The 15123-nt window shown below is 44.4% G+C and overlaps 1 protein-coding gene across 2 annotated transcripts in view; it reads right to left on the bottom strand.

Annotated features, from left to right (window-relative positions):
- Ippk (inositol-pentakisphosphate 2-kinase) overlaps nucleotides 1-15123 on the bottom strand; it is a 49304-nt gene that overhangs the window by 5852 nt on the left and 28329 nt on the right. For both annotated transcript variants that reach the window (XM_090329929.1, XM_090329930.1), the window contains 3 exons: nucleotides 12507-12780; nucleotides 10660-10810; nucleotides 9841-9943 (listed from right to left, as the gene is read on the bottom strand). In XM_090329929.1, coding sequence (XP_090186055.1) covers nucleotides 9841-9943; nucleotides 10660-10810; nucleotides 12507-12780 — 528 coding nt within the window. The remainder of the gene's footprint in view (nucleotides 1-9840; nucleotides 9944-10659; nucleotides 10811-12506; nucleotides 12781-15123) is intronic.

Here is a 15123-nt window from a genome sequence, read left to right as displayed (position 1 = left end):
GCTGTCCCTAAGCTTTTTGCTGAAGACTAGCACTTTGCCATTTGAACCACTGCTCCACTTCTGGCTGTCTGAAAATGAATGGTAAGTTTCATGAACTTTCCTTCTCTGGCTGGCTTCAAACCACAGGCTCTGAGCTCACTCTGAGTAGTCAGGCATGAACCAGGGCTGGGCTCTCATTTAGATTTTTTTTTTTTTTGGCCAGTCCTGGGGACTAAACTCAGGGCTAGCATTCTACCATTTGATTCACAGCCCCACTTCTGGCCTTTTCTGTGTATGTGGTACTGAGAAATTGAACTCGGGTCTTCCTGCATGCTGTCAAGCACTCTATCACTAGGCCAAACTCCCGGGCATCATTTAGATGATTTTAGAGGGGATAGGCTTCCACACTTGCACCATGGGATCATACCTCCCGGGACTGTACAGCTGCCCCTTCCAGCAGGCATGCCGGGGGGACAATAGACACAAGTAGCTCAGGAGGCCACCCTTACGGGCTAGCAGTAAGGAACATGCAGCTCTCACATTTTCAACCCACTCACTTAGCAGAGACATTCTTTCACATGGTATACCCACATACAAACCCAGTCAAAAAGAATTAAAAGCCGTGCACTGGTGGATCACACCTGTAATCCTAGCTACTCAGGAGGCTGAGATCTGAGGATCATAGTTCAAAGCCAGCCCAGGCACTAAAATCCATGAGACTCTCATCTCCAATTAACCAACAGAAAATCTGAAGTGGCACTATCCGTAGAGCCCTAGCCTTGAGCTGAAGAGCTCAGGGAGAATGACAAGGTCCAGAGTTCAAGTCCCATGACTGACACATTGTCGCGCGCGCACACACACACACACACACACACACACAGAATTAAAGGGCTAAATGCAAAAGGCATGTAACATTTAGCATGTTTTAGTGTACCTTCTAACCAAGATACAAAACCAAGAAGCTGCAGAAGACTCATATTTAAACACTAAAGAGCTTTTATGTGATATACTACTAATCCAACAAAGACAGGTGAAACACTAGAAGCAAATATGTACAACATAAAGCAAACATTAAGACTATCAAAAATGAAAAGAATCTGTACATTTCTCTGTTTTGCTTGGTTTGTTTTGAGATAGGGTCTCACAAGGTCTCATTAGTCCTCTGCCTCAGCCTCCCAAATGCTAGGATTATAAGTATGCCCAAACATGCCTGGCTTTATGTGTTAGAGATCAATATGGAAAAAGAAAACTATGTATAGGCTAGGATAGACAAATTTATATAAATTTCATGCATAATTTCCTATGTATAACATTTTATATACAGATGTAAAGATAATTATAACACTGAAATATTTTCCACCTTTAAGATGGGTACATTTTTTTGTCTCAAGACAAAAATAAAAGGCGTGGAATTTTAACTGAGTAATTCTGGCATAGGTACTTGACCCAACTAAAAAAGCAGAACAAAGCATCAGGAAATCTGCTTAAAGGCAGAGTTAACAAGGCAGGGAGGGTGGGCTTTTCCAAGAAAGGAGTAGGACAATTCTGGAGGCTTGGCTGAAAGACAGTTTGAGCCAACCTGCAGGGTGAACAGAACAGTACAATCACGGACCTCTTCTGACCTAGTACCTCAAATGCAGCCCCTTTAAGATGAAAGATGAGCCAAAGTTGACAGGCCCCACAGGCCCCTGCAGCTTCACTTGAAGTGATTAATCACCTCAACTGGTTTCAAGTATCTCCAGCTTGCTAGTGCTTTCCAGTCCTCTTGGCAGAAGCTAGCCTGAAATTCCTTTGAGAAAAAGGTAGGATCCTAGATCTCAACTTATTTCTAAAGCAATCATGTAAATGCAGTTTCTGGCATCCAAATGAAGATATGCAAGCACAAGAAGGCAGGAGGACAAGATGAAAGCCAGCAAAACATGAAGAAGAGCACATCAGGGGCTTAGGGCATGTGAGATTTTGTACTTTCCACTCAATTCTGCAGAGGACTGAAAAACATTTAAAACAATCCAGAATATTGGGGAAGGAAAAAAGATGTACACATAGGGACTCCAGCTGCTGGAGTGCCAGACACACATGCTCAAAGAATTAAAGACAAAACAACTTTAGAAGAGAGCTGGAAACTATAAAAATGGACCACTGAGTAGAGGAAGACTGGTTTAATCTTTCTGAATCCAAATTTGTTATTCAGGATCTGCTCTTGGTTTTTTGTTGTTGTTGTCGTTTTGTTGTTTGTTTGTTTTTGCTAGTCTTGGGCTTGAGCTCAGGGCCTGAGCACTGTCCTTGGATTCTCAAGGCTAGAGCTCTACCACTTGAGCCACAGCACCACTTCTGGCTTTTTTCTATGGATGTGGTACCGAGGAATCAAATCCGGGTCTTCGTGCATGCTAGGCAAGCACTCTACCACTAGGCCAAACTCCCAGCCTGCTCTTTTTTTGTATGTTACACATGTTGCTTTATTTTACATAACTTACTGGTTGCCAGTTGAAGTAGTTGGGCCTTCTCTGACTCTAGGATATGTAAAATAGTAGCTTTAAATAGTCTTGATCCACTTCATTTTGTAAAGCAAGTTTCATTCTAAGCTACTCCACTTTGACTAAATATGAGTGCAATAACACAATGACTTTACATCTTGTTTCTATTTATAAACTACCATCTGTCAGCTTACCATGAAGCACAAACTGACCATATACTTGTGTCAATAACCAATGTATCAGAAAATATATCAAATCTTATCAGAAACTCTCAGCCCTGATCTGCCTGTGGTAGGACCATCCAGTGTATGTGAGATCAATACTTTGTCAACTCTGTTCCAGGGACATTAGCTAAGCTCCATCCACTGCTTGACATGACCTAGACTCAGCTCCTTGAAGCACATGAGGCACTTTGCCTTCTGACAGCACTCAGCCTCAACGGCCCAGCTCGTTATTAGCATCATATTAGATACCTGCTGCATCCTTTCTCTGCTCTTGCCCAGGGTAAGGCCCCTGTGAACCTTCCCTGGCCATCATGAAAAGTTTATATTATTGTATTATATAATGTGTGATCTGAGATTAATACTAGCAATTAAGATTGGAATAAAGTACCTATGTTGTTAAGAAACCTAGCAGTTCTTGGCAAACTGACAGACAGCTTGTGAATGCATTATTCAATAAAATCTGATGTTGTGGACAATATTGTGTCAATGTTTCTACAGAGCTCACTGTGAACTGTAAGGTGTGAGTTGACAAATGGACCATCTGTATCACTCTTAAGGAACAATGTAGTCAAGACAGCATGTTTAAGAAAGCTACTTCTCTAGCTACTTGAGGCACCATTTACTCTCACTTCACATATACCAATATCTTTAAAAAGGCAGAATAATTTTTGAAATTAAACTTAGAATATTTTTAAAGCAGGTAAAGCGTATCCCATTAAGTGAAGCAATGAACCCTAAATCCTTTGCAAAATTCCCATTAAGGCTATTCATTTTATTATTCCTATTAAACACACTTGCAGCTTTTTGCTCATTTCCTGGAGGTTAAGAATCTCTCGGATTTATCTGTGTGGGCTGGCTTCAAACTGGGATCCTCAGCTCTCTGCCTTGAGCAGCTGGGATTACAGATGTGAGCCACCAGCATCAGCAAAAGCAATCAGGCACTACAGCAGATAGCCAGCAGTCAAACTCAGGCCTCCCTCAATGCAGGCAAGAATTCTAGCACTAAACCACTGATCCTTGCAAAATTTTTTAACAGCTTTGAGGGCCTCTTTTTATTCATTCTGGAACAATGAGTAACATTAACCCTACTACTGAAGTTAATTTATAGTGTCTCTACTTCAAATTCTTACATTTCATAGATAAGACTTGCAACACTAACAATGGAAGCTATGATGATGTAAACCCGTTTATACAGATTCCTTCTATTGTTCCTTGCAGTAACTGCATGCTATAGAAAAGAATGTTATTTTGATGTTTCAGTCGAGGAACCTGACTTATAAAACCTTTTGCAAGACTGGATAATAGGCAAGACATGGGAGATCAAATTTCAGCACAGACAGCCTGGTTCCATAGCCAGTCATTGTACTTATAATACAATCTGCCATTCAAATAAATAAATATGTAATAAGAAGAGAAAAAAATATAGGATTTGGAATTTAAAATTACAATGCTGCAATTTAAAAAATTAGAAATTTTACCCTGGAGCATGGCCTAATGGTACAGTGCTTGCCTACCATGCACTAAGCCCTGGGTTTGATTCCTCAGTACCACATACACAGAAAAAGCCAGAAGTGGTGCTGTGGCTCAAGTGCTAGCCTTGAAAAAGCCTTAAGAACAGTGTCCAGGCCCTGAGTTGAAGCCCCAGGACTGGCAAAAAAAATTTTTTTTAAACATAAAAGCACAAAAATCAGCATTATGAATTCAAGAGGTTTAAAAGGGTAGATCAGAAAAACATAGAAGGGGATCATTTCAACAAATATAAACAAGAGTGACAAAGATCAAGGAGCATTTTTCCAACTAACAAGGGCTTCTTCAGTATCATAGCTGGGCTGCCTGGAAGGACATTGCCCAGGGAGGGTTGGGAGTGTCAGCCAGCCTTAGTTAGGCACATGCAGAGGAGGCAGCCAGCTACTGGGGTTGGAAGCATCTGCCACAGCTACTTCAGGGGCAATAGTAATTCCACATGACCCACCCTAGAGTTAGAATGCAAATGTCATTTAGGAAGTTTCACACAACTACCCAACCTCCTGTTTTAAACTTAAAGACAATCATTTAGGGGCAGGGACCAAAGCAGAGTAAGGAGATAAAAAAAAGAAAAGACTGAAGAGAGTTGCTAAGTTGAAACACAGACAAATGAAAATACACAGAATGAAACATGCAAAGGAAAACAGCTGCAAAATGAAAAAAAAAATAGAGTACAGACATGGAAAATAAAGAGAATGTGCCCAACATATGTGTGGGTAAAGTCCAGGAAAGAGGAAATGAGCAAAACTCAAACCTGCTAACATCCTCGAAATGCACTGGCTCAAAAGGTACGGGAATTCCCCAGTGCAGCCCAGTCTTGTCACCACTCTCAAAGAACAGGCAACAACTGGGAAGGCAGAGCTGTTAAACAAGCATATGCCAACGTGAGCATTAATTCTAGGAACAAGCTACCGGGTAAAGGATATAAACCTCAGATTTCTGCCTCTGGAGGAAAGCACTCCTAGAAATCTGCTCCACAACTCCCTCAGATGAGCAAAATACGAACTCCCAGTCACACAGTACCACACACCCAGTCAAAGCTGCATAGAGGAGCTGGCTAAAATGATATATTGCTTTCACTTCACATTAAAAAAATTGTACCAGTGCTGGGACTTGAGCTCAGAGCCCCTCATTCAGGTTTTTCATTCACAGTTGGTGCTCTACCACTTGAGCCATACCTCCACTTCCAGCTTTTTGCTGATTAGCTGGAGATAAAAAGTCTCATAGACTTCTCTGTCTGTGCTGGTTTCAAATTAGCCTCCTGTGTAGCTATTGGCACCTGGTTTACCTCCCAGTTTTTATCTTATCTGATATAGGTCATGTACAGAATAACTATTCATAAAGTGCTTAAAGACATAAAGAATGTTATTTTAACAAAGATAAATAACAAGGCTGGGTGTGGTAGCTCACACCTGTAATCCTAGCTACTCAGGAGGCTGAAATCTAAGGATCAAGGTTCAAAGCCAGCCCAGGCACAAAAGGACCTGGGACTTTTATCTCCAATTTACCTCTAGAAAACAGAAAGTGAGGCTTGGCTCAAGGGTAGGGTGGTAGCCTTGAGCTGAAGAGCTCAGGGACAGCGCCCAAGCTGAGGTCAGCTCCAAAAAAAAAAAAAAAGTAAGTAACCAGAAGCTACCAAAATTAGGTCTACAAGTCACAGCTACTTAGGAAGCTGAGGAAAGAGGATTGTAAGTTTGAAGCTAGTCCAGGCAACATGCAAAACTCTGACTCGAAACAAAACTGAAAAAACCCATAAAGGTATCATTTGACCACTATGTACAAGTACACATGTACATACACACACACATTGTGGAACAACATTGATTATAACAGCCAAAGAAAATGAAAAGCCAACTCAAATGTCTATCAACTGATGTATAAGGTTAAGTCTATAAATGGGATACTGAACCAATAAAAAAGGAGAAAAATACTGATAAACAATCCAAATTTCATTAATCAAATTTGAGCCTTCTGCTAAATGAAAATAAAGACAAAAAGGATTCTACATTGAATATCCTAGTTATAAGCAATACTTGGAGTCAACAAGTCTCTTTTAGAGATAGTAGACCAGCAATTACTTAGGGCTGAGGGAAATGGAGAGAAAATGAAATAAATAGAGAGTATGGGGAGCCAGGCACGGTGGCTCACGCCTGTAATTCTAGCTACTCGGGAGGCTGAGATCTGAGGATCAAGGTTCAAAGCCAGCCTGGGCAGAAAAGGATTTGAGACTCTTATTTCCAATTAACCTCTAGAAAATGGGAAGTGGGGCTAGGCTCAAGGATAGGGCAGTAGCCTTGAATTGAAGAGCTCAGGGACAATAAAGATGGTAGCCTTACATGAAGAGCTCAGGGACAACGCCCTGGCCAAGTCAAGCCCCATGATCCACCAAAAAAAAAAAAAAAAAAAGAGTATGGGGTGGTTATTTTAAGTTAATGTTTTGTTTGGCAGTGAGGAGGCTTGAACTTAGGGCCTTGAACTTGTCAGGTAGGTGCTCTACCACTTGAGCCACTCCCTTCCTCTTTTTTAGATATTCTCCCAGAGTTTGACATTTTTGCATGCAGCAGCATCGGATACAGTCGACCTACTTGAACCTCCCAAGCAGCAGGGATGATAGGCACCAGCCGCCATGTCAAGCCCAGCTATGGGATTTTTTTGCTGAAGTAAACACATCTGTGTTTGCTATCTCCTGTGGGGACAATTGCACATATATGTAAATACAGTAAAAAACCACTATACTGTGTAAACTGTATGTTATGGAAATAATAGCTTAATAAATTTTTTATAGAAAGTTGATAATGTGGGGCCAGGAGTTTGGCCTAATGATAGAGTGCTTGCCTAGCATGCATGAAGACCCAGGTTCAATTCCTCCATATACCACATACATAGAAAAATGCCGGAAATGGTGTTGTGTCTCAAATGGTAGAGCACTAGCCTTGAGAAAGCCCAAGGACAGTGCTCAGGCCCAGAGCTCAAGTCCCAGACTGGCAAAAAAAGGAAGGAAGGAAGGAAGGAAGGAAGGAAGGAAGGAAGGAAGGAAGGAAGGAAGGAAGGAAGGAAGGAAGGAAGGAAGGAAGGAAGGAAGGAAGGAAAAGAAAGTTGATAATGTATGGCATGTAAAATACATCCCAATATATCTATTCCAGATTAAAAAGGCCCTGGAGACATGTAGATATCTTGCCTATCAAGCACAAGATCTTGAGTTCAAGCCTCAGTTGAAAGGAAGAAAGAGCAAGTGAGCAAGAGAGTAAAGGTGAGAAGAGGAGAAGGAAGGAAAGGGTAGGGGAGGAGAAAGGACAGGCATAATAGTTCATGTTTGTAACTATAGCTACTTAGAGAGGTAAGTGATCAGGAGGATTGAGGTTCAAGGCCAAAAAAACAAAAACAAAAAAAGAAAAACAAAAATCAGCAAAACTCGGCCTGAAGTGTGGATGAATGGTAGAGTGCTTAGCTCCTTCTAAGCTACCACAGCAGTGGTGACACATCTATATCCTGAGTCACTTGTGGCTGGCCTTCTCAGAAAGCTGTACCAGCCTTCTGCTGACACCACTCCAGGCTCTGCACAACAGAAGATAGAGATCCTCAGGCTGAGATCTGAGGATCAATGTTCAAAGTCAGTCTAGGCAGAAAAGCAGACAGTGAGCCTGTCACCAATGACTTACACCAGTGACTTACACTTGTAACTTATGCCTGCAATCCTACCTACGCAGAAGACAGATCTGAGGATCACATTTTGAAGCTAGTCCAGGCAGAGCCATCTATAATACTTTTATATCCAATTAACCACCAAAGTAAAGTTGTGGTTCAAGTGGGTAAAGTTGTGGTTCAAGTGGTAGAAGATTAGTCTTGAAAAAAAAAAAAGCTCAGTGACAGCATCCAGGCCCTGAGTTCAAGCCCTAAGACCAACATACACATACACAAAAAGATACAAGTGGAGCTGTAGCTCAAGTGGTAAAGGGTTAGAAGTGAGCAAAAAGGCTGAGTGAGAACACTTAAGTTCTGAATTCAAGCCCTAGTCATATACCTAAGGTCAAATCTTGGGTTCCAGAACAGCTGGAGCTGTTTTGTATCTTGCCTGTGGTTGTGGCTTTATAGACCCACCTAACATGTGATAAACCACATATGTATATTTCACTTTACAAGATGTATCAAGGGGGGAAAGTGAGAAGATGTGGCTTGAGGTCTTCCTGTGTTGGAGGATGGACGTTTGCTCTTTTCCTTCTTCAAGGACCTGGGCTGAGGTGGGTGGACATGGAGCAGCTGGGTATGAAACTACCTTAGAACTCAGGGCACTGCTGTCTTGGTACCTACAGCCGGCTATCACCTGGGCAGCCAGGGTTACAGGCATGAGCTACCAGTGCCTGCCATCAGTCAGTTTTCGAGAGCTGTGTGCTTCAGTCTGAGAAGAGTACACTTACCCATAAGCTTTCAATATAGAAATAAAAGTAATCCATGTTTATTGAGGAGATCGAAAACTACAGAAAAGTACAAAAGAAATGAAGTTCTGTTTCTTCTATTGGAGAAAAAGAAAGGTAATGCTACTGTTTCTTCCTGAGTTGCTGTAGGCAACCTACAAATACTACAAGGAAGCCTCACTGCGCCCTGACCCAGAGGTTACACTGCGGATTCCTGAGCCTGAGGAGGGGCCGCACTGCACCACACTGTACTTACCTACCATGCAGCCAGAGCTTCTGAAGTATATCTCAGGCTCCAGAAGGCCACTTGGTCCTTAAACCATTGGCAATATTAGGGTTCTTTCGCCAGGCAGAAGGACAGACAGCCACAAGACCCAGAGCCACCATACATGGGCAGCAGAGATGGGGTAGCACCTGAGAACAAGGCCTCTTCACTGTTTTAATGTCTTACAAAACCATGGGTGGCCTAGTAAAATCTGCAACATTTTTTATTGTAATTGATAGAAGAGTTACATTATATTTGTCAGATAGAAAGTGCATTACTTAACAATCATTGCTACCCTATCTCATGTTTTGTCCCCATTTCCCTCCCTCAAATCTGCACCATTTAAAAAATACATACATAAAACAGAATGTGACAATATAAAATAGCAACATGTTGTAAAAGGAAATAGATTTCAGGGAGTTTGGCCTAGAGGTAGAATGCCTGCCTAGCATGCACGAAGACCTAGGTTCAATTCCTTGGTAATACGTACACAAAAAAGCCAGAAGTGGTGCTGTGGCTTAAGTGGTAAAGCGCTAGCCTTGAGAAAGCCTAAGAACAGTACTCAGTCCCTGAGTTCAAGCCCCAGGATGGGTCACTGTGAGTCTCGTCTGGGCCAACCTATGGCCTCAGGTCTGAGAAAGACCCTTGGCTTGGGCCTCAAGGAGAACAACAAAGCTTCTGAGAAGGATGCAGACTGGCCACACAAGGCCAGGGTCCCAACCAGCTGAAGTCTCCTCAATAGATGGCACCAGCCATGCTTCCTACATGTGTGTGTCAAGGGAAATGCTCCTTGGACACTGTGCGCCACTACCTGTCCCAGCCCCTCTGGGAAGAATAGAAGACGCTGGTCCCTAAGATCCCCAAGTTTTCTGCTGCCACCGTCAGGAGTAGGAGCGGGAAAGGCCTGAGGGAGGATCAAGAGCCTACAGAGTGCCGCCAAGTCCCTCCAAAGCTGTGCTCACCTTTGTTAATGCGTAGGCCACTGACCCGTCATCCTCAGTGGACAGATCAAGCAGCTTCTGGTAAAATGCTTTGTCATAAGGCCCATCTATTTGTAATGATTTTCTGAAGAAAATACCAAAAACAAAACCAAAATAAAACAGGATGGCAAAGCTGCTAACATGATCTAAATCACAACCTAACAATCACAGCTGTTAGTCGCTTTTTTCTGATAGGGTCTCTTTATGTAGCCTAGGCTCCCTTAAACCCAAGATCCAAAGGGCATCTAGTGTATCTACTGCTCCCTCATATTATTTTAGTTATCTGCAGCATCAAAACCTTAAACAGAATCTATCACAAGCTGGGCACATAGATCCTGGAGGCTAGGTCTCCTGCTATTCACCAAAGAAACAGGAACAAAGTCCAGTAAGGACAAAAGGGGGCCAACCCCTTGAAACAGCAGAAGTGTGTCCCAGAGGCAGCTAATGCAGGCCTAGAGCTAGAGGCACAGCTGACAGGGAAGGTGAAAATAGCTAAACCAGTGTACACGGGGCAGAGATGGGACAACACTGCCCTCTACAGGCTAGCCCTGACTGAAGATTTTGGAATTTGGTTCCCAGGCATTTATTTTCCTCCACAAAATAGGTAAATGATCACAAATCTCAGATTCAGGGCGCCCAGGCACTGCATTTACATCTGGGTCGCGGTGCTTGGACACGGAGAGAGTGATGTGCATAGACTTCCAAAGGCAGGGGAGCTTGTTCTGTCCTGGAGTTGGAGCAATTTGGGCCCAGCCATTACTCAAGCCTTTCTCATGCTGGCTTCCTCTAACACCAGCTCACCTCTGCTCAGGAAACTCCTGCAGGTACTGCTCAACCCGGTTGTACAGAGGGTATAGGCCTTCGATGTCCAGCTGGTCCAACATCTGCACCTGGAGGGTTTTGTACAGAAGACAGCCCTTCGGTAACCCCGAGCGCTCTGGGGTGTTTTTTCCTACCAAGAACATCAGGGGAAAACGAGAGCAGGTTTATTATCAAAGACTGAAGACTGTGAGGGAAAACACAGGCTGGCACAGACCAGAGGGCTCATCCTGGAATTGCTGGCCAGGTGCCTTGGGCCAGGGCTAGATCCCTTCATGATGCTGACAGCGGACACTGTGTCTATCCACATCAGAGCTCAGGGCTAGAACACACACAGAAACCCTGGACATACCAGGCCATGAACACATGAGAGACAAGGGGCTCAAGCATCTCACTTTTTGCTGTGATCTCCAAACATACCTGTCCTCCTTATAACATCCTAAACTCCACAAGCCCGGGAAGGTACTTTACAATCAATTTAGACATATTTTCATTCTAAATAAAACAAGGCCTAGAACTTCAAAGGATCTTACTGATATCCTCAATCTGTAAGACCAAAACAAGACAACTAGGACTGCCTCCTGAGTCATGAGCCAAGGCTGAGAGGGGCAAGGCCCAACTGCTTCAGGACAGGCTCAGAACAGCTTTGACCACTGTCAAAACCAACAAGGAGCCATTCTCAGAGACAAATGAAGAAACAAAATTCCATCCATCACACACACTGACCCTGCTCTGTATGACAGCCACCTGCACATTCCACAGACCCCTGCCCTTTCATGGAACAGACTTCATCTCTAGAAAATCCCTACTGTGGGCAAAATTAGAAAACGGAACACGTGCAGAACAGCTACAGCCTCTGCAGACTGCTGTAGGCCTGCACGTAGGCACCTGGAAGAGTATGCTCAGCCATGCAAGAAGCAGAAAATGTAAAACAAACTCACCCAAGGAAGGCATGTGCCAAAGTTACAGGATATCCATAATCCATGCAGTGAATACCTACCATATAGTTGATAAAAGTTGAAAAAAACATTTGCTGATAGATTTATGCTACTTAAGGAAAACATACCAGATTACAAACAACAAGTGAAGGTGATCTTAGTATTTTAATACTGTACAACCATAGGCTATGCTTGCTTTTGCATAGGCATTAGCAAAGTCCTTCCAGCTATGTGCCCAGACTATGGGTTTACCTTTAATAAAGTAAACAGCCCTGTAGTAAGAAAAGCTCAGCCAGGGGGACAGCCATGAAGACAAAACCTGGAGGATTTCTTATGGTCAAGTGCCACCTTCAAACTCAGAGTCCCTGTGGTGCCCCACAGCATGAGACATTAGGACACGTGACAGTAGTGGGGCTGGGCTGGTTCCTCCTTGTCTCATGAGGAACAAGTAGGACCCACAGGCCCCGTGGGTCTACCTTCACCTGCACTCAATCCACTTTTGAAGAACTCCTGATCTCAGTTTTTACCTAATCAGGCTGAGGAGAACCTGTCCCCAGAATAATGATGAGAATAAACAAGAGAATATTACTATAAACTGCAGAGACTCACACAATGTGCACAATAGTCCTGGAAAAACCTTGCTGCCCAAACAGGCCATGTAATTTACAAAGCTAACTACAAGGTGAAAAAGGGAGTCCCTAACTCAGTGCGAGACAATCAGATCTCACTCTGGGGAGCCCTGATGAATCAAGGTAGCACCTCCAGGGGTACCACAAAACTAGGTAGGGCCACAACAGGTCACTTCATATGTCCAACCTAGCTGCTCATGAAAAAGACAGTCCTAAGTCTGTCACAGTCCCTACCACCCACTCAGGGAAGGCCAGGCCCTACCTTGACGACACAGGCTCCTGCTGAAAGGGCTGGCTTCACAGACACGCGGGCCCTGGAGCCCAGATCTCAGGGCACCCACTCGGGACTTGTCTGAACCACTCAGCAGCACCCTTGTGATGACATGTACGAGCTCCCGGATCACGGCTCTTGTGCAGTGGGGCCCATTGGCCAGGCCATTGGAGGGGAAGAAGAAGGGCTTCAAGTGGTGCGCAAGTTCCCTCCAGTCAGCCACGGGGCTCCGGGCATCACCACAACCGTAAATCAGTTCACCGTTCTTTAGGCAAGAAAGAGAAATGTTCATCTTACAAGTTGGTAGAGAACACCTCAGCACCTGCTAGGGTGGTGAGTAGACATGTTCTAGACAAGCCTCATCAGGGTCAATGCACACTCTGGCACCTCTGGGAAAACCACTCTCATGTGCCAAGACATCATGCAAGGGGCAAGTCCCACAGAGCCTGAAAAATTCAAAAACCAGAGACCAGCACACCATTCTCATAGTCACTGCTCAGACAATCACACAGTATGTCTGGAGCAAACCTTTGGTACAAAGCTACAAAGTCTCTGAGACACAGCCCAATTACTTAATGGCCCAAGCAGTGGCTAGGAGTCATGGCAAAGCCCAGGGCAAAGGCTAGAGCCGTGATGGGAGGAGCTGTAGAACCGTTCCTGTTCAAGACTACCTTGCTACTTCACCGGGATGCCTTGTAGAACACCAGCCAGATTCAGACATACCTGAAGTCTGGCAGGGACGTCCAATGCGCTGCTACCCACCCTGGACTTTTATAGGAGCTCTACTGGGCCTTAGGCTTATTTGGGGCTAGTTCCCAAGTTCATACAGCCAAAGAGTATGACAAGGCCCTTAAACCCTTATGTCTTTGTCCGTAAGAGTGTGGTGTGTACTGCAGAACAGTCACAAGGCTGGTCTGTGGGTCTACAAAGCTGTTGCACAAAGATATTTATGGCTTCCATCTCGGTCACTCTTTCCTCAATCACAGTGGGCATGGAGCAACCTAGTCCTTCCATAAGGCCAGAATAGAGGCCATCAGCCCAGCTAAGCTTTCAGATGAGACCTTGAGATAGAAGTAGCTAACTTCTCCTGCATTCCAGACCTCTGCAATGCTAAAGCAATAGGAAGTGTGTGAAGCTAAGGTCTGGGGTTAGCAGTACATAGAGAGAGCGCAGTCTTTTTGCCTTCAAGAAGTATGGCAGGCTCTCTTCCCTCAGTGGCTCATGGAATGCCTCTGAAGGGTACTGTCCACGTCCATGGGATGACAGGGACATACTAGGTTACTGCTGGCCAAGCTGGGAAGGAGACAAAGGAAGGCAGCCAAAAGCAGGACCCAGAGTGGCCAGCTGAGGCCCAGAGCAGGACTATAAGTACCCATAGTGAAGTTACCCTTTCTTCCAGACCTGAAGGCAGTGGAAGGACTCCGAACAAAGGGGCCCCACCCCCAACATCAGGGATCCAGACGTGAGTCACAGTTAAGCATCCACACCCTCAAGCCCCCAACAATGCCTCTCATCACAAGTGTCTAATATGGGGTCACTGACCATATCCAGTTAGCTTCTCTACACCCAGACTGGGAGGGGGTGGGGGAAGGGAGGAAAGAGGAGTTCCCACCTTACTGGGTTTGAGTGCAGAACTCAAGGACGACAAAAATATGAGAGACACATGTGTGCTAAAAGTGTACTATGCTACTGTCTTACTATTCTAAAAAGCCATTCCTTATCACCTGCCTCAATCCATCTCTAGGGGTACTATAGGCTAACTGTCTGACCTTTTCTACTGGTGACTTTTCAAAAAGCAGTGAACAGCAAGGTGCTAGGCCCAGGGACCTGGAGTGTGAGTCTAATGGGGTCAAAACCCAGCCTCACAGTAGACTTCATATAAAGTACTTAGCTTCTGGATTTGGTCTTGAAGACATCAGACTTGTAGGGCCTGGTCTGAGGCAGCTCAGTCCAGATGCTACCATCGGTGGGGCCACCAGCCTGCAGCCAGGATCAAAGCAGGCTTACCGGGAACCTGACTTAAATACTAAATTCTGTACATCCTTAAAAACAGTTTAAAACTACTTCTGAAATATGTCTTTCTTTATTGAGCTTGGAAAGGCAGAGGCTGTCAAGTATTCTGATCAGTCAAGGCAGAATTTCTGAGTTAGATCAGGGATGGAGCCCTATCATCCTAGGCTGTGTCCCATATACTTAGAAGGCACTGGCCACATAGCAGCAAGAACACAAGCAGGCCTTCCAGCTCACTAGACACCTTTCCCAGACCAAACACAGGAGTCAAGAAACCCACCACAGCCCTGCTTCTTTAAGCAGGCCCATCTGCTTAGACTAGCTCTCAAGAGGGAGCCAGGGCCCTGTAAGAATCCCAGAGTCAGCCGGGAGTTTGGCCTAGTGGTTAAAGTGCTTGCCTAGCATGCATGAAGACCCGGGTTCGATTCCTCGGTACCACATACATAGAAAAAAGCCGGAAGTGGTGCTGAGGCTCAAGTGGTAGAGCTCTAGCCTTGAGAAAGTCCAAGGACAGTGCTCAGGCCCTGAGCTTAAGCCCAAGACTGGCAATAAATAAATGAATAAATAAATAAAATAAAACATATATTTAAAAAAAAAA

Source organism: Megascapheus bottae, chromosome 3 (assembly GCF_031878675.1).
Source record: "Megascapheus bottae isolate mThoBot1 chromosome 3, mThoBot2.hap1, whole genome shotgun sequence".
Classification (NCBI taxonomy): Eukaryota; Metazoa; Chordata; class Mammalia; order Rodentia; family Geomyidae; genus Megascapheus; species Megascapheus bottae.
Note: the sequence above shows the minus strand (reverse complement) of the source record. Positions and strands in the feature narration are given on the sequence as shown.